This window comes from Barbatula barbatula (assembly GCF_947034865.1).
Source record: "Barbatula barbatula genome assembly, chromosome: 16".
Classification (NCBI taxonomy): Eukaryota; Metazoa; Chordata; class Actinopteri; order Cypriniformes; family Nemacheilidae; genus Barbatula; species Barbatula barbatula.
In genome coordinates this window covers 8,428,757-8,449,286 of record NC_136779.1, presented here as the reverse complement: position 1 = coordinate 8,449,286, position 20,530 = coordinate 8,428,757, and the positions used below count along the sequence as shown (strand labels likewise).

The window sequence follows — 20,530 nt, the reverse complement described above, 5'->3', positions numbered from 1 at the left end:
GATAACCGTGTTGTTTCTACGAAGTAATCAGACCTTTTCCCATAAATCTCTCAGACAAAGGAGCCCAGCCATATGAAACAAAAAATGTCAGATATATGGACTGGTAAGCAACCTCCTATCAATACTCTGACAACCGCCCATAACACACTGATTTGTACAGGCAATTTGTTTTGAAAATGGAAAAAATTACTTTACTAATACTTTATTACTTCAATACACATACTAGCCTGCATCAAGGCACCTGGAGGCTTCTTTTTCTCGTTGTATAAAACTGAAGCCACCTCAGATAACTCAAGAAATCACAATATGGACCAAACAACTTCATTACACTAACATTAAATGTTTCAAATGCATTGTTGTATTAGCATGCAGAAGTACCTTCTTAACATGTTTACCATGCAGCAAATTCTTGATTAGCCAGCTAGCATAAAATTCTTAGCACAAATCATTCTTACGAAATGTTACAGCAATACAGAAAGAGAGTCTAATTTTTTTTTATGTAGCTCAGCTTTCCATCACAAGATACTGCTTAAACATCGAGTTTATACTATCCACATCCTCTCTCCTCGTGACACTGCCACAATAGCTGAAATTCCCACCAGCCCTTATCTGAGGTAATGTACTTCCTGGGTTATGACCTTGGCAAAAGCAACCTTAACTTCCTGTTGAACTCGCTACGACCCGATATGCTTTTCCTTCTGAGTTTCCATGACGTGATGTAGCCAAGCTGTTTAAAAGAGTGCCGCACTTGCGCTCTCTTAGCTGTCTTGCACTGTAGGCTACTACTAAATAGCAGCTAGATCAAGATCAACCTGGAAAGAGTCCACACTTGGACTAAATCTTAACTGTAGGGTTGGCCTTTTATGGAATGGCTTTCACAAATTTTCAAAGGGCGCCATCAGATTACTTTGCAATAAAGGCCAACCCAACAGGATTGAGCTATTCAATGAAGTCAAGGTTCTTTCATAGTCTACAAGTGTTGCAGTGTTACACAGTTGATGATATACTCTCTTAAAACAATCCATACAGATAGCAATTTGCAATGACAAACTGACTGCGATTGTAAATGTTAAGATCATGTGACTTGTCATGTGATGCGGTTGGGTATAACAACTAAGCGGGAATGTCCACATGAAAATAACATTTCGGAAATGTTGGCAAACTATTTACACACACACAGTTAATTTCTGTGCACATTGTGATATTAGAAAGGTTGATACACAATGAAGATGACCACTTTACAAATATCCAGTAAAAAACGGATAAAGTACTGGCAGAAAACTACCAGTACATTTTGTAACAGAACTATTGTTTTTAACTGGGCCTGCTATTTTCTATCCCCTAACTCTCACACAAACCTTGCATCTTTACATTTTCTAGTACGTTTATTAAAGCATTTTCCTTTCTGGGACTTTTGGATAGCCCCACAACACAGGTGATTCGAGGTTTAAAATCCTTGTGGGAACATTTATTCTTCACTATGTATGCAAAATCTGACCCACACACACACACACACACACACTTGTGGCCTGAAGCTAGATTCATATAAACCATAAAAGCTCTTTCAGTCTCTAAATGACCTCGGGACCCCTGACTTAATCTGTCATTAAATAAAACTCAAAATATCCCACTGCCAGCCGACGGCAAAACCGCTGGTGGTCTCAGACAGATTTCTACTGTATTTCCCCGTGCGTGCAAGAATCATTTCAATGCTGCAGAAAAGAAAAAAAACACACAAAAACAACTCATTGCTGACCAGAGGGAGACCTTGAACAAGAGCACATGACAAGTGCAGATACAGAGGTAAATACCAAATAAAAAACTGTGGCATCATTTCATTACAGGGAGAGAAAGAGTTAGGGGTTTTAATTTTATTATGTCATGTAACTGTATTCATTTTCACTCTGATTATAGTCTTTCAGTACATCTCTTGATTTCATGATTAATATATATATATATATATATATATATATATATACATAAATACATAGTCTTTAAAATATTGTCATAGTCTAAATAGTAAAAAAAACTAATGTAAAGTAGCTGATTTGCATTTGTTTTTATTTCTAATAATATCTCAGGTAGATGACCGCTACATTAAAACTTTCACAAAAACATGCATAGGTGTAATAAACACCTGGTGGGAATTCGGATAAGGAAGAATAAAAAAAAACATTGAAGCAGAACACAAAAAAACGAACGAGTGAACAAAATAGAGAGAGAGCTGGATAGGATAGTCCACCTCTGAGCCGCATGATGCTGGGCGATGATGACCACTTAATCAATAAAGCCTCGTTTCCAAGGCAACCCTGATTTCCTGTGCCATGTCCTCAGACACAATGATTGTCTATGATGCCACCCTGAGTGTGTGGGAGTGTAAGCTGAGAGGGTGAATGTAAAAAAGTAGAGGTGAAACAAACACACACCGAGGTACGCTACCAAAAATGAAAATTCTGTGATAATTTACTCACATTCGAGTTGTTCCTCACCTATATACATTTCTTTGTTCTGGAGAATACAGAGAAAGATATTTGAAAGAATGCTTATAACCAGACAGAATTTCCCCCCCATTGACTCCCATAGAAGGAAAAAATACAATGGTAGTCAAAAGTGCCCCAGAACTGTTTGCTGTCCTACATTCTTCAAAACGTCGTCTTTTGTGTACAACAGAAAAAAAGATCCAGTAATATTTCCTACTATGGGAGTCAATGGGTGGCAAGATCTGTTTGGTTATAAGCATTCTTCCAAATATCTTTCTCTGTGTTCATCAGATGGAACAACTCGAAGGTGAATAAATTCTGACAGAAATTTTGGGTGAAAATTTTAATTGCCGTACATCTCTTCAGTTTCTCGCTTCCTGTGTCTTTTCCACCTCTCAGAAGAAAGGATGAATCTGTTGGCTGTTAGCCCGTGTTATTTCGTACACCGGCCTCATTAATCGTGTGCGATAAATAAGAGGAAAGAGCAAAAGACAGGTGATAAAACTGCACTCAGGTACACAAATGTGGACAATGGACATGCAAAGCTCGTTCTGCACGTCTGCGGAGGCTGTTTTGTGAATGAGGGAAGAAAGGAAGCATAGTGACAGGAAGGAAGCAAACGGAAAGACACGGTGGAGAGAGATTAGGAGAAACTAAAGGAAGAGGTATTAATAAATCAGGTTTATCTTTACACCTTTACCTGTTCTCTTCCTCTCCTAGATATGTTTAAGCCCCCTCTCTCTATCTCTCTCTCTCACACACACAAACAAACGCAAGCACATATATATATATATAAAGGTTTAACCTTTCTAACATGCACTCTCTCTCTCGCGCTCCTGGACACACACACATACAGCTGGTCTCTTAAGCCCCTCATTTTTGGGTCAGGAGGTTGTGCTTACTACTTCATGTGGCGCTATTTCAGACATAATGTGGATGGATTGAGCCGCGGTAATCGCAGGGTCGACCCACAGCAGCAAAGCCACGGCAAGGTTACACAAGACCATCATGAATCTGTTACCATGAACATAAAAATCATCAAACCCAATATATTCATATTGCATTTTCGATAAAACAAGTCATTTTTTGTTTACTTTTTAGTCATTTCCACCATATAACAGCTAAATGCACAGAATTATTGTTCATTGCCACAATGTTCTTTATTACACAATCTTAGTTACATTATGATTAGTCAACTGAATAATGTGTTTGGAAAGGTTTGAATGTTTCTTAATTCAATTGATGTATTTAGGTAAATTTGCCTCCCCTTCTAAACTCTTACGTCAACAAAAATGATGATCCTACCCCAAAATCTTGAGATTTAATGTTTCTTGTGCATTTTATTCTGTTTTATTGTGCAAATTGGTCACTTGTTCTTCCTTGTTGTTTTCAAGAACCACAGCTGAGAAAACAAAGTGATTACTGAACTCTATCGCTATTCTCTCTACATTCGGCCGTAGCGCCAGATTCTAAGTTTTGTGTGGTTTTCGTCGAGTTGTGAGTGTATGTAGTAAACAAGGAACTATTTAGCTCCAGAATGCTTGAGGAGAAGCCCTGATTGAATCAGCATGATTGGAGCCATTATCATGTTTCCTGTGCAGACCATGTGACGGGAGAGACGTGTCTTTTGATGTGCGCCAGTTTGGAAGCCCGTGGCTGATGCGAACAAGCAAGCTGTTATCAAAGCAAGAGAAAGATCCAGATTCCCTCCAGTATCCTCCGTTCCATCTGGCTACAAGTGTTGAAGTCTGTGTGTGTATCTTGAATAGAGTACAAATCTTTATGTACTGTATAAAATGTTGAGCGTTTAATTGTGTTTGCGAGGTTGTTTATGTGTCAGAACTGGTCATTATCTGGCGAGTCGGTCTTGAGAGTAATTGGGGGAGGGGTGGCGTCAGACATACAGAGATCAACCTCAATACAGAAGATTAACCATGAACTAATCATCCCCCGTCGGGGTGCTTCAGGTGGTCTATGTATTTGTGTGCCTACATGTGCATGTACACAAGTAGAATGCCGTGCAGTATAAATTCGTGAGCTTTTCCGTAATCCTGGCCTCCAAGCGAGCGCCTGCAAGCAGACTAATCCTCTGTATTTATGAATTAATAACCAGCCAGGACTCAAGATCATCATTACACATGGTGATGCTAAAAATTAATCTGTGTAAATGGGATGGTTTAATGCTACGTGACTCCAAAGGACAAGCTGGTGCATGTCTGCGATATGGTGATAAAGCCATAAAAACGTGTCAACAAATAGCAAATCAATCATTTTCAAAACATCTATTAGATATAGGAAGTTTTACTGCACAATTATCGTGGCCATAAGAATATATAATAAACATATATAATAATAATGTTTTATACGATTTATATTTATATTCATAATATAAAAAAGCATAAGAGAGATTTAGCTTTGTTTTTTGTCTGTCACATATACAGTTTATCACCCAGATATCTACCTGTAGAAAGCCATGTGGCCACTAGCCAATTAAATCAAACAATCGATCCGTCTGTGTTAAATAAATAAAAAATGTAAAGCTAGGATGATGTATGTGTTTAATAACAAGGGAGTAAATTTCAAAGACTAGAAGATATTCTGCAAATTCCAAAGTTTCGGCACGGCACATCAGCCACGTCTAGACATCCCCAGTGTCTGTGGAGCTAAAGAGATTCTGCTTGATTTAATAGATTTATTAGGCTTTGATTTGATTAGGACAGAAAGAGGGCTCAGCCTTAAATGACAGCTCAGGCAGAGGGCATATCGGCCGCACCGAAGCTAAATTAAAGGGTAAGTACAGTCTGCCTCAGCTGCCTACCACATGCCCAAGCCCCTCTTACACTCTACAGAGATTTCAATTCGACTAACGGCTTCCCTAATCGTTCTCATTACCTCAGACGTATCAGGTTTTCAAACCATTGAAACTTAATTGTCAGCGGTAAAATTTTCCGCTTGTGCTGTGCTTTCTGATGGGCTCTGTGGTGGTAAACTGTGACATGACGAGGCCAAAAACGAGTGTGGAAAAGTTTGGCGAATGTTAGCCACGAGTGGAGGAAAAAGACAACAGAGAATACTCTTGCTGCTCGCATTCGGTCTTAAGCGAGCCTTTCCTGCCTTGTGCAATTTGCTGTTGTTCATGCTGTCATGCAGAGCCAGATTTTTTTACGTATCGCTTGAGCCAAAAATATGAAGAAATGTTAATACCCATGAAGAAATGCTTTTGTAGGTCGGGAGTGTGGGGTTAAAAGAGATTTGTGACGAGAATGAGAAGATGCATGTCCAGTTCACACTGAGGTCAGTATTCAGGTGGAGGTTAGGAATGCATGCACAAACCAAATCATCCACCCACACTCGCACACGCGCACACACACACAAGCCAACCATGTGAGTCTCACACGCTTATCTCATGGGTGCATTCCCATTCCCCACCCTTTCGCTTACACTCTTCCTTTATACCTCCTCTGTGCTATTTCTTACCATCCTCTGCCTGTCAAATGATTGCTTAACTCTCTTTCAACTCTCATCTCGTTTTTTTCAGATAACACACACATTAAGCTCTCAAAGCTTTCTTGTGAAATGAAAGACAAAAATGTCTGATGTAAACCCAGATTAATGTAATTGATGTAAACAATGTTAATGTAAATCAAAACAAAACAAAAACTATTGATTTAAAAACCAATGTAAGATGCACTTGATGTAATCGGTCTGTATTTTTTTTAATACTGCATTGCACCTGTGTAAGTAAAACATAGGGTTAGACCAAATCTGCACACTTCCTTGGATTTAAACATTGCAAGATATGTTCACCTGAATTGAGAGTACAAAACTTGAATTGAGATCTTAAAGATTTTCTATTTCATAAATTTGCTGTCTCGTGCCACATATTTGCAATAAATCAGAAAAGCTGTAAAATACATCTTAGTAATGCAAAGTTGGTCATTAAAAATATGATCTAAGGCATGAAAACCCAATTTAACAATATATGGATATATTTATTTCCAAAAAGAGATAACTCTTGTACATAACAGATAAAATTATTCGTTTATATTATTAGTTATCATGTATTATTGTGTTAGCTAGCTGTATTTTTTACTTATTATGGCATAAATCAAAACAAACCAACTGCATTTTAATTTATATTAATTGGAATGCACAATAAAAAACATGATTTTAATTTTATTTTGGAAATGAACTCTTAAAAACGTGATAAGTTTTTCACCTATTATTTTAATACATTCAGGCTGGCATTGCCCTCTCAGGCGAGCGGATGTCAGGTAGGAACATGCAGAGGGGCCGTGTGCCAGCAAATGCAGACTCTGGCTTTCAGTGATCATGAATGAGTCTTATGTATCCCTGCGCGTGAATAAGGCCAGTCAGTGAAAACAGTACAAAACAGTACAAAAGAAGACAGAGGCTTGTTGGTATGCACACAGTGTTGCTAGACTTTAGTATTGGTGAGAGGAATTGGATGAAACCGAAGTGAACAGATATCCAGTGTATCAGAGGATCATTCTGTGTTTGTGTGAAAGAACTGATCTGTCCGATTGCTACTATCAATACTGAAATTATCATTTTTTATAAACTTAAGTTGAATTCTATTGTCAGGTCAACACCAATTACAAAATGGCAGCTAACGTGCAGAAAGTCACATACTTCCTTGTTTGTTTTGTTTTTTGTTACTTTGTTGTTTAGTTTAGGGGCAGGACCTTGAGGCTATGCATCCTGGGTAAGTAATCTCTTTTTGTCTCTTCCTGGTTTTGTTTGGATTGGCCTGGATGTGGGTCACACACTTATCGTCCCGGGTATTACAAGGGCTAGCCAATATGTGGTCTATTTACAACAACAACAAACTTTTCAAATACATTCCCCAATCCATATGAACTTCATCAAACATTAGCAATTTGTGAAATTACCTTATTTTGTATGCATGAATGATTGATTTAGTCTTTCTATGTTATATGCAATCTATCCTTATGTTCAAAACAGAAATTAGGATTCCCAGCAGTGTTCAATTCCAGCGGGTGCCATCAGTGAAGGACAAGTTTACAGACAGATTGATGAAATGATAAATTTAGCTAAAAATATGCCACGTACAAGCATCAGTAACTTCAGCCTTTTGTTAATAACCTCTGAGAAAAGCAAAGCAGGAGAAGAGGGGAGCTGTAATGATTCAATTAATCACTTTACACATGTCTATTCATGCCCAATCTAACCTGATTAATGTACACTTCTTGATTATTACCCCAACACTGTTTTTAACACTCATTCAATGTCATTCCTGACGATGTTAAAGGCTTTTAACGCCACAATTAACACAGTCGCCAGGCTTTCTTTTATGGAATTATAAACTCGGAGAGAACAGAACAATGCCCTCCCTGCTTTTTGATTTAAATTCACAAGCGTACTTTCATGTTCTCGTCGGCGTCCATTAACCAAACACATCCATTTGCCTTTTATTTTAAAAAAATGCTTTTTGTGACCTCCACGCTTACACTTAATATCGAGCTTAAAAGCTTGATTTAAAGGAGCCAGATGAAAAAGGACGAATGATGAAAAAAATTGACAAATTATGAAAACAGTGTTTTTTTTATTGCTGTCTGAAGGTGAGCACATGCTAAGCTATTCTTTTCGGCTGAGCTGGTGAGCCCCACCTGACTGATACACAAACTCGACTATTTCATTAACATAGTTAACCTAAGGTATGCATATGCTTAAGAGTATAAAACATGGCAAACTTAAGACACCCCTGAAGCTAAACCACGTGACCCACCTTAAATCTTCAATTTCTGCTTTCTGCCCTTCTTGACTTCCTCACTGTATGCCATTGTCGAAATGAATTGTCCATTATGAATGATAAACGTATGATTCTGTTTTTACTAAGAAAAAGGTATTGTAGTCATTAAATACCTGCATGTTTATGTCTAACTGACTTGTATGTAGACATGACGTTATGGTGCTGTGGAGCCTGTCTGAGACCTTAGAAGATACAATAAGTTCAAACAAAAGCATGGCCTGTAAAGTCACCGACTGACCGGGGAGCGGGGAAGCAAAGCAGCTTCCACCCACAATTTTTGGAACGCAGCCTGCATCTTTCCATTTATCTCACTTTTAACAGTTTATTTTCCTCCTCACCTGTTTGTATTCTCTGTACTTTAAAAGCAAAATCCATGTCTGTTGAAGTCTTTCACTCTAAACCATCAAAGGTACCATGTTTCTCTCTTTCTCTCTCTCTTTTGTCAGGTGTTATTTATGAGACGTGTAGCGGAATTCCTGTGAGCCTGGAGCACCTGCTCTTGTTGGACGGGGAGCAGAAAGGCAGCTGCTGTACTCTGTGAGAGCAGGGAAATGTTGTGAAAGCACTGTGATTATGTTATTTAAGTGTTACGGGAGGCCAGGAACATTAAAGGACATTGAGAAAAGCGTAGTGGATTTGTTCAGGGAAGCTGGGAGCCGCGCATAAACGCTGTGAAGGCATTGTGTGAACTAGAAAGTTTAAGAACAGTCTCCTAAACGTTGTACATATTTTTGAAAGTGGAAAAGTTTAAGGGACCCTGAGAGTTTTTAAGAATAAAACATTTAGCTGAGCTAATGGAAAACAGAATTATGATTATTCATTCTGAGGCAAAACTAGACAAGACTTTTTTGTTATCCTTACAGCTGTCAAATATTTATGATTTGTTTTTAAAAAAATGCTTTTAAATGCTTATAAAGACATACCAAATGAATTCCTGAAATGAAGAATAATCGTGGTTTAGTGGCAATGTCTGGACTCATGTTTAGTCATCACCTCCTGTCAGTGTCGTAACCAGGTAAACACACAGGTGAACACAGCAAGGTCAGCCTTTGTTTTGATTGCAAACACCTGAATCACAACAGGTGGACTTTAATCTGCTAGACTAGAGAGCATCATTTCCAGTAACGGTTGACACATAATGGACAAAATGCCTATAGAACATTTTGGGTTGTTCAATGTTTACTTATTTTCTTAATACGTATTGCTAATTTATCTGTGCAATTATTAGTGCACACCAAAAATAATTGTTTTTGTAGTCTTACAAAGAATGTACTTTTCAAGTGACATCCACAATCCCTCTCACTTCCTCCAGACCCTCCGTCATATAAAGACCACCATGAAATAGTTCCCGTTGGATAAAATCAAGTCCTGCATTTCTTCTCATTAAATATCCTGTTTCACCCTGAGATATGACATATTCTTGAAGAAAAATTGAACTGCGATTTATGATTGACTTTAAGCAGAAAGCCAAATTATAGACATATTTTAGAATAAGCTACCAATCTTAACAAGACACTGTGCAAGATTATTTCACAAGACATTTATTTGCTCTTGATGTCAAACCCCAGTTCAGTATCAGGTAACTATCAGGTAAACTTGGCAAGGCCAAATTCTATGTACTGCAAACACAGGAGGGATACCACTCCTTGCCTTGTGATTGGCTGAAAAATAGAGTGGGAGGCTCTGATACCATCAGGTGCCAGGTGCAGACAGATAGAGGAGGGCTGGGTTTCACATTGCCAGTTGTGGTAAACGCTCAAAGCTTCCAAGATGTCAAAATCACACAGGCTACACAGAAACAAAGCTTAGTTCTGAATCTGGTTCGCATTAAGGAACTTTTGAAAGGAAATGTTGCAATGACATCCCTGAAATCTCCTCCCCCCAGCTTCACACAGGACCCCAGTGTAATTATTACAGGCGGAGGTGAGAAATTCCGGGGATGCCATTTACCACATGGACAGATGACATCACCAAACCCGTGGGGACCTCGGGCGAACATATGGAGCTGGATAGCAGAAACAAACAGTTTACTAAACAGTGCTTAAACATATTCATCATCACATGACACACACACACACACACATGCACACATACAAACACACACACATGCCTGGCAGTTTATACACTGATGCCGCCAGAAGACACAGTTTAATGGTTTGTAACAGCATCTTTTTATTTCAATTTGGGGCAGTACTACATTGCAAAATTATGCTTTTTTTTATTTCCAGATATTTTATACTTTATTACTTTATTAATTGGACCAGATGAATATGATTTACACAATTATTCATTTCCTTGAAATCTACAGGCCTAAAAATCCCAATTATTTTATGTATTCACATTTTCACATAGGAACGCTGTAAATGGCACCCACCTATTTTTCTATATTCTATAACATCTGATAGGTCTACAGGTGAATTGCACAATTTTTCAGTAGACCCCTGGATATGTGTGTTTTTGCTCATTGCATCTTTCAGTGTTGACATCTGCATTGAAAGAAAATCACCTCTAAGTGTGTCCTACTACTACACATAAAAACACACACTTGCACAGGATGACCAAGTAAACTCTACATCACAATATGACCTAACAGCCTACTTATACAATCGCTTCTCCAGGGAGTTCAGACGGACAAGGACACACACACAAACAAACACACATATCCAGGGGTCTACGAAAAGAGATGCATTACGAGTACCCCCTTGAGTCATAATGCACAGCAAATCCAGCAGAGCTCCCCAGGACCACAGAGAACAGAGATCTCACGCAGCCTCACACCATCCCTGACATATCATACATCACTTTGATAGATCACCTTATCATCCAAGCCGCTCGCTGGCATAAGAGCTGTATTCATAAGGCCGCACGGGCCTAGAGCAGATAAAAGCATACGGCATATTCATCATTATCTTCTTAGCGTTGTTTTGATGTGATAAGAGCTGAACGCGTTAAAAAGGATGCATTATTTCCAGGTGTAATTTAGCTTTCTGATGCAACAGAGCTGCAAACGTTGAAAAGAGAACTGTGAAAGCTGAAGGTGTGTTTGTGCTCTTCGAGCCTTTAGGAGATGTTCCTCAGTGAAAAGCGATTGCATTCCTCATGGATCAATCAGGAGATATTGCAGGTTGTTGCCTATTACGGATGCAATTTAGGGATGATGGGACTTGATAAGAGTGTGAGGTTAGTAAGAATAAAGAAATGAAAATGCTAAATCTTTTTCTTTTTTTAGCATAGTTTTTTAAAAGGAAATGGGTGAAGTTCATCCATTGCTTTTCCTTTTCTGTATCCACACTACATCCAGAACAGAATCTTTATTTATCATCACACAGCCAGAATGTACTGAATGTACTTTTACCCTACATTGCAGCAGAACACCACCACTTGAAAAAAAAAAAACAGGTACATTCTCCCTGGAGCAACCTAAGGTTAAAAGCTTTGCTCCCGAGCACAATGATGCTAGTTCTTAGATTGTCCCTTGTGGGATTTGAACCTACAACCTTTTGATCACCAGATTACCCAAACCTTTAAACACTCAAGAACACTTTTATCCACTAACATACGATGACAATTTTTTAAGTAGATATAGAGACAAATACAATGGGAGAGAGAGAGAGAGAGAGAGAGAGAGAGAGAGAGAGAGAGAGAGAGAGGGGGCTACCTTTACCCTTAAGAGTAGTCCCATGTCATGTTATTAAAAACAATGAATGTATCGGCGCAGCAGACACACAAATTACCCCCCACAAGGGGCAATTATAAACACTCATATTCTCAGGTGCACAGAAGAAGCCCTAACAGGTGCACATGCTCACACACACAAACTCACGGTCTTATCCCTGAACAGAACGCCACTTAAGTTGTCAGCCTCACGACTGAGTCTTTAGGGCAGGTGTACACACAAACATAATATCCCCAAAGAGTAACAGCGTGTGTGTGGGAGGGGGTCTTCATTTCCTGTGCGATGTGGAAGCGACCTTCCCACCATGCCTGCGCGCACTCACGCAAACACACATTGGGATAGATGATTGTATTAGATGAGGTCATACACCTCACACACCTGTTCATATGACTCACACTGACAAGGGAACTAAGGAGGAGTGTTTATCTCCAGAGAATCTATTTCATAGACACACTATTAGATGAGATCAACACAATAACACACACAGCAGAATGAAAGACATTATATGAAAACTGCCACACCCGTAAACACAAACATGATGGATCCAGACAGCACAATACTTGTGAATGATACAAACTGGCTGTTGCTATTCCAGATAGGCGATGAAAGTATGTGTGTGTTTTTTAATGAGGCCTCCATCAAGTATAAATCAATTCATAACTAATTGCACATTTACATCGCTAAACATGTATGTAGGGTGTCAAGGTGACAAGCATCACTCATTCTTAAAGTGTCCAAGATATGTGTGTGTGTACGTGTCTCTTCCCACATCCAGACACATTCAGGATATTTCTGTCCGTCGCCGCTGACACATGTTCTCTCCAGCACTTGTTCCTCAATCACACCTCTCTATCGCAGGAGGCCAAATGCTCCACCTACACACAAGGGACAAGGATTCCTCTGCATCTCCGTCTTCCTCTCGGAGGAGAACGGGTCATATGCAAATGTGTATCTCTGCATGGGCAGTAGTTTCCCACAGGCAGCGTTAGAAAGAGTGTTCCCTCCCTCTCTGCGCTATTTCAATGGCCCTTTTCTTCTGCCGCTAAGCCCCTCTATGGCCGACAGTGGCCCGCTGCATAGGTAGCAAACCCCTTTTCTCCCCCTCGCTGAAGCTTTAAAGCACAATAGCTCACTTAAGCATGCAGGCACACACAAATACACACAACGCACAAATCGGCCAATAAAGTACAACGATGCACGGCTAAAAGGGGGTCCGTGAAACCTGGACTCTTCTGGGGAGAGATGAAGGAAAGAGAAATAAAGAGCAAGGTTCTTTGGAGGTAATACTTCCTCTCCTTCCGTGGGACCAGTGGGCAGGCTAATCATTAATCCCTGTAAGTAAAAGTAGGGATACTATGGGAGTCAATGGCTGATGAGATCTGTTTGGTTACTGACATTCTTCCAAATATATTCCTTTGTGCTCACCAGAACAAAGAAACGTATATGGGTTTGGAACAACCTGAGGGTTAGTAAATGATAACAGAACTATCCCTTTAATATGTTTCAATTTTAACTCCCCAAGGTAATTATCTGAGAAACATCTGAGATTAGGTTTATTCTTAACCCTGTGGGACCCGTTTTCATTTTTTATCAAAAGAAAAATTATACGATTCATTATTTTTTCAAACTCATTGGCCTTGACTTATTTTCTGTGAAGAACATATATGAGGACCTCTTCATGTCTGGGCCTCCTGTTAGTGTGTTTGTGTGTGTGAGAGTGTGTGTGTTCTGTTTCTGTCCATGCTGTTCCCCCAAACAAACGTGGAACACTTCAATTCATAATCTAACAAAGTTACAGGGCAAATATTAACCATATATGATTTTTGGAAAGTAAAGATCTTTTAATTATTTTAACATACAGTGTTTGATTGTGTTGAATTAAAAACCCCAAACTGCAATTTTCTGAGGTAACCTCTGAGCATGAAAATGTTCTTCTGGGTAGTAATGAGGCCTGAGTGGGCCTATCACCTAATAATGGGACAAACTGTTGAGTAGCATTTTCCTTTATTTCCCTTTTATTCACCTAATCAACAAAACAAAAGGCCAATTTCCTTCTCTGATCCTTCCATAGAAGAGAACTAACGTGAGCAATGCAAGAGAAAACAAACTGCACCTCAATCGATTAAAAAATGCACCGCCACACTCTAAAAGAAGTTCTCACTCACATACAGTGTTTTCCACATGCTTAAACACACACAACTCACATTCACACACCGGCTCTCGATGAGAAGGAAGCAATGTTTGTTATGCAAAGCACAGGAAGAGAGAGAAGAGCTTGCCAGTTTACAACAGTTCTTCACTGTCACCTCAGCAGGCCTCCAAAACACTGACCCCCATCTTCAACAAATCCCTCCCCCAGCTGACCTCCACACGGGGGGCAAACTGAAAGGGAATGGGGGGGTAAGAACAGAAAAAAAGGGGCTGCCTCTGAGCTTTGTTACCTAGGGATCCATTCACAGTGTGTGTGTTTGTGAGTGTGTGTGTTGGGGGCTTTAACACACAGCCAATTTGTTACGCTGGACGCCTCACAATGGCACAGGGGGGGAAAGTGAAGTCATACTCGAGGCAATGCATGGGTGCCCATGGCAGAGGTCACTAAACATCAACCGCTACTGTGGCTTAGAGAAAGGGTCGAGAGGGGAAAATAAGAGAGATCTTTCTCATAACTTGGTTCTAGATTACAAACTTTTGGAGGAAGTGACTAAAAAGATGATGGATACATGAAAATTTTCTCCCGAACTGGGAGAGATCCTAAATGTTAGCAGATGGCTTTTAAAATATCCCACCAGCGTGTTATCCCGCAGAAAAGTGCTCACCTCTCACACACCTAAAGAAATATAACTGCATGCAAAAAACTTCCTAAACTATAAAGTTTCAACTTAATGTGCATGAGTAAAATTTTCACAGCAAAATGAGCAATTTTGTTTATTGGTATAAACCCTCGAAAGTTTGGTTTAGGGTGTGGAAATAGCCCAGTGTAGTAATTTAAGTTTTACCAGCCAAATAAATTCAGCTACAACCATTTTATCACAGCGCTGGCAGTAGCCTGACGTTTGGCCACAGCTCTTCGAAGGTAATGGCAGTAAACAAGCTAAATATTTCTCGTCCTTCATTGGGTGCGCCATTGTGACTATTTTTAAAAATGTTGTCTGTGGACCTTTGAGTAATGCCAATCAACCAATCAAACAAAACATTTTACTCATTTCTGAGGTGTAAATCGTTTACCCCAAATTGTCCCGGTATAAAAACACAGCCTTCCCTAAGTTCTGTTGAAACTTAACCTCCATTTTGGAAAGCCACTACAAAGCACAGCACGCCCAACGGCTGCTGCCATGTTTATTTTCTTAGCCATGCTAATACCGGTCAGCCACATTCCTCTATTCCCAAACTGGGAGGTTTCAAATTGCCCTCCAGTACTCCTGACGGGAGCCAAAGGAGGACAGGACAGAGCGAGAGCTGCCCTGTGAACAACACCTGTCGTCTTGCGGACTATTAGCACCTTCACATTTACAGCTTAATCTCCTGATCACCTTCATGTTACGCACGGCGAAAGCAGCAAGTGGCCGGGAACGTTGTTGGAATGAGTCCTGCGTAGAAAGGTGAAAAAGGCACACTGGGTCACTGCTGCGGTCTAATGTCTTAAAAAACAGGCTCCAAGAATCTAAGCGTTATGGAAAAAAATTTATGCTAAGCAATTTCAGTGAACGCTCCGTGACTCACCGAATGCTCAGTGACTTGCGGTTTTTAGTGCGCTTGGTGATATAAGCTAGGTGAGCTTTTAAATAAAATGGATTATGACTGTGCTGAACTGCCACGAAGCTTCAGAATGTTTAGAACAGAAAACACAGTTCACCTTCCTCACATACAGATATCTACAACTGAGACAACTTAAAACACTCTGAAGAAGAGTTGGCCATTTAGAATTCCACTCCTAAATGGAAAGTCCAAATTTGTGGGTTGTTTTTTGTGCATGAAGTGAAGCATATGAATGCAGGCCTTAAACTTTTCTACTACACAATACTATAAACTTACATTGACTGATAATTAATGAGAACAATCGCAATTTTCTTCACATCTGTAAATCGGAGTATAGTTTGCTTTCAGGATAGGCGGTTTTGGAGAGTCCACAGTGTAAAGTGTGAGACACTCTCTAATGAATTCTATAACTTGTAAAAAATTCTTCACCTGCTCAACAGCTCTCCTTTAGCCAAAGCAACAGGCATGTCACAGATTTTTCACCTGATGGCGAAGTGCTCCTTTCACATGCTGTGTGTGGTAAAAGATTCAGAACCACTAACCACCAAATGGATGTATATAACTAACAAAACAGCACCCTGAAATACATCTGACAGACAAGACAAACCCTTAAGCTACCTTAAATACTGCCCATGTCTAACAATGTCTTAAATTAATTTAGCCCTGTGGCTAATCTGTAAATAACAATGTCGACAGGCACAAAACATTGTTGCAGGTCCTAAATGATTCAGTCCTACAGAAACAACACACATCTCGATTGTGATTTATCAATATAGCAATGCTCCTAACAATTAGGCCTTCTGGATAAGTGCCACAAACATGTGGATTTTATAGATGTAAAGTTCTGAAAGAAACATTTTATATGTGGGATTGCGACATCAGTGAATGTTATGTGAAATATCAATAATAATAAATATGTCATTATGAGCAAACAGTTTATTGATATATAGAAATAAACCATAACACATAAAGAAATCCACAAGGCAACTTGGCAGACTTTAAACTGTTTTAAAGTGCGTTGAAGAAAAATATTTCATTTTCTGATTATGTGTAATTAAAACCAAAGTAGGTCTCGTAAACAGAACGTGAATCCATCTATTAGAAGACAGTTTTCCTGTTGCCCTTTACACCAAACGGTGAACCACTCAGGCAGCCACATTCCAATTATTCACGGTCTGATCAACACTCCTCACGGCGGAGAGGAGCGGAGGGGGAGGGGCGTATGTTAATGACGCAGGGACGCGCACAGTCAGGATGCGTTCATCACGCACCGGGAGCGCTGATACACCGCGGGTGCGCTCCGAGGTCACATTCACTCCGTGACTTCAAATAATTAACGACCAGGACACTTAAAGCCCATTCGTGCTTTGATATAAGAACAATGGCTCATGTCATCACGAACCTTATTCAACTTGCTCAAACGCTGTTTTATAGGATTGTGATCAAAACGATCAATAAACCAAATTGCTTTTTAAAACATAGACTTCATTTGGAATAAAAAGTTATATCATGCCTTTAAAATATATATCTAGATTTACTTATATAATAACACAAGCACAATCAGGTGTTGTTGCACGGCTCAGGTGCGCCGCTGTGTTCGAGATACCTGCAGTGCGGGGAGCAGTGCCAAACGCCCTATGACAAAGCACTGACATTACTAATCCAGCATCGCAGCAATACCACCACTAACCAACATAATGTTAAATCATTCGATTTCGAAACAATTTCAGAACACATCTAAGCTTTTTGCTACCGCATGAGAAAACGATAAAGAGCGATGGTCCAGCACCGAGTACCGAGGATGCTCTCTGCACAGTGGCTATGTTTTACAACAGCTATTAAGAGTAAGCTCAATAGAAAGCTGGGTGATAACAGACGCCCGTTTTTCTCTAGTAAAGAAACCACTGACAACAGCTGAGAGGGCATGCGAGATACACTGCACATATATCTTTTTTTATACCTGCACAAGTTGACATTTGCTGCAACGCACGAGAAACGCCTTCCGTCTGCTTTCAAATGTATCTTAAAAAAGAAAAAAGATCCCTTCCTTGTTCAGCGAGTTCAGGAACCGAGAAAAATCAATAGCAGGATGTTGTCGAAGGGTATTTTGTTACAAAAGCTAAGAGACATTTGTCTTCCCCTCCGATCAGGTAGGCACATATTTACAGGTCGCTTACACGCGCGTGCAGAGAGAACCGCTACATGGCGCGCGCATGGCGTCAGTCTGAGTCTTCTTTTATTTATCTCTCAACAAAACAACCCAATTACATTAAAAGATAACCCGTCAAAACTATTAAAGATAATTATTAACTCATCTAAAATGGGCGATATGCTCCAAACTTCCACAGAGGTACGACGAGGTAGTGTTTTAAAAGTGCGCTTACTCCCCGTCGCACGCGCGCAAGCGAAAAAAGAAAGCATTTTTCACTTTTCTACTTATCGATTTTCCCTATCAATTATCTGAAAATATTATGTCTATACCCCGGACGATGGCACTCAGATAAATCGTTATAATTCAGAAGAGCAACCGCCAAAGCACGATAAGTTATTACCCACATATAACTACATTACATGTACATTAAAAAGCATGCAACCAATAGATACATAAGTCCTAAAACAAACTGCCAATGCATTAAGTCCAGCTGCAGCACCGGTATCCGAGTGCGATTTATCAGGATTCTATGCGCTTCTCGGGATGTATACGCATTCCTTATATAGGCTGTAGCAGTTGTTAGCAGCAGACAGCCCTTCAGATTCCTTTCCTTTTCTCTTCAGCGTTACCACCCAACTAGAAATGTGGCAGGCTGGCTCTACAAACAGGTTGCTTTAACTGGCATCGTGCTTCTGAGTCCCACAGGGGAGCTGGAGACTGGCAGAGCTGTTACATAAACACACCCTTATTTTCGCGTTATAAACTTTCTTTAGGAAGAAACTTTGCTGTCAAATAACACAGCTAATATCGGACACGGAGCGCAACGTGCTGGTGTTATCAGGCAGTTCTTGAGCTCTAGACAACGTGAGACTTGTAGCTGTACCACAGAAACTAAAAACAAGCTCAACTGTCACACAACCGCGATATGAAAGCATTTATTCAAATATATTACACAAGATAAAACGGTGACACACACGTTCATCCATTTAAAGAAGCTATTCTTAGTTTCTGTTAGCTCGCTAGCTAACGTTACTGCTACCACGCAGACAGCGGAACAACCCAATGCAGATATATCAAAGTTTGTTGTTAACGAAAATAAAAGCAATTCTTCACAAGCGATCTGTTTATAAAAACGCGTATTTATCAAAACATTTTCGCTACTTCCAACTCTCGTAATGATTTGTTAAAACAATTTCCCCGCATCGGACCAAACAGGTACATTTCGAGCAAGAAAATAAGTTTCAGTTCGTCCGTCTCTAAAGGGGAGACCCACAGAAGTAACAAACTCGACTCGACTGGATATCCAGACAGAAATGTTTATACAAAGTAAACGAAAGGCGAAGAGGAATAATAAAAGGAAACAAAAGCGATAGTCAGTTATATGGGATTGGGTGCGTATAACGGTCCGCGCTCGCGCTGTGCACCGCTAGGCGGTGAGAGAGTCGCGAGCGCGGCAGGTATAACGGTACACTACATAGGGGCTATAACACAGCGCTACTTTCCAGCACTTTGACTGACTAGAAATTGTACGCTTCGGGAAGTTCGAGAGTCCAGAGTTGAATGAAATAAGCCGTCGCCCGCCAAAGTGAGCGACGACCGGCAGGAGCGAAAGGTTTTTACTCACCGTTTGTCCTCTTCGGGTTCGCCTGCTTTCTGCGCTTACACCTGGGGCCATCCGCCATGATCCTTTCGCTGTGTCTAAATGCTGCTGGAGAGTCACCTCCTCTCGCCCCCACACCTCCCCGCCCTCCCTTCTACTCCACCTCCCCTCCCTGCACCTGGTTTACGACACTCGACTTTACGACATTACCTTCTGGCTCCTACACCTCTCTCTCTGGCGTTCAGACCCCCGTCTTTGCCCAACTCCCGCCCCTCAAACCACGCAATCCCTTTGGCGCTGCTGGCTCATGTGAGCGTACTCCACCCCACCACTGTCCGAAACGGCCACTAAACAACCTGTCCATTTACACGGAGAGAAGTTAAAAAATCAGCTTTGATTGACAGCTCAAAGAGAGGATGATTGGCTGTCCTAAACAAACATTTCCAAGGCCGCCATTAAGGAAAACCGCAGTGGTAAACATTCAACTGAATCAAGCGTCATGATGCATTTTGCTCACTCAGAGTGGGGGCGGGGAAAGTTTGACACGTGCACCTGTTAGTTGCGCGCATACATAAAATGTTTAGATGTATTTCCCCTTCTCGTTTCGAAATAAGAAAACTGGATGTCAAAAAACGGGTTGCAGCTAACTGTTGAACATTTTACATTTCTATTGGAAAATTGATGTAACTATTTTACAAAGACGAAAATGCAGCTCAAAACAACTAATGACACAGCAAAAACGCAATGAAAAAAATATAAACCATTTTTGAACAGACATCATAATTAATACATGGTTCAAAATAACACTTTTTAAAACGAGACAACCTGCTCTAATAAATTATTAGTGTTGACTTTTTGCTCCAAGCTTTCTAGTGGAACGTTTTTCACATTTATATACTTCACAACTACATCACTCAAAATAAGGCTTCCAAAATGTTCCAATATATCTTATCAAGATTATACGGACTGTTTAAAATATTTTATTTGGCTGTCAGATTTGCCCATTTCGTTTTGAATCATAACGTTTTTATTAGTATATATTTGAATGCAAAGAAACATGCCTGCGACTTCA

General features: G+C 40.1%; 1 protein-coding gene across 1 annotated transcript in view; it reads right to left on the bottom strand.

Moving 5' to 3' along the window:
- Window positions 1–19,694, bottom strand: part of zeb1b (zinc finger E-box binding homeobox 1b) — a 50,011-nt gene extending 30,317 nt beyond the window's left edge. The window contains exon 1 of the mRNA XM_079476885.1: window positions 19,483–19,694. Coding sequence (XP_079333011.1) covers window positions 19,483–19,540 — 58 coding nt within the window. The 5' untranslated portion in view covers window positions 19,541–19,694. The remainder of the gene's footprint in view (window positions 1–19,482) is intronic.
- Window positions 19,695–20,530: the final 836 nt, after the last annotated feature.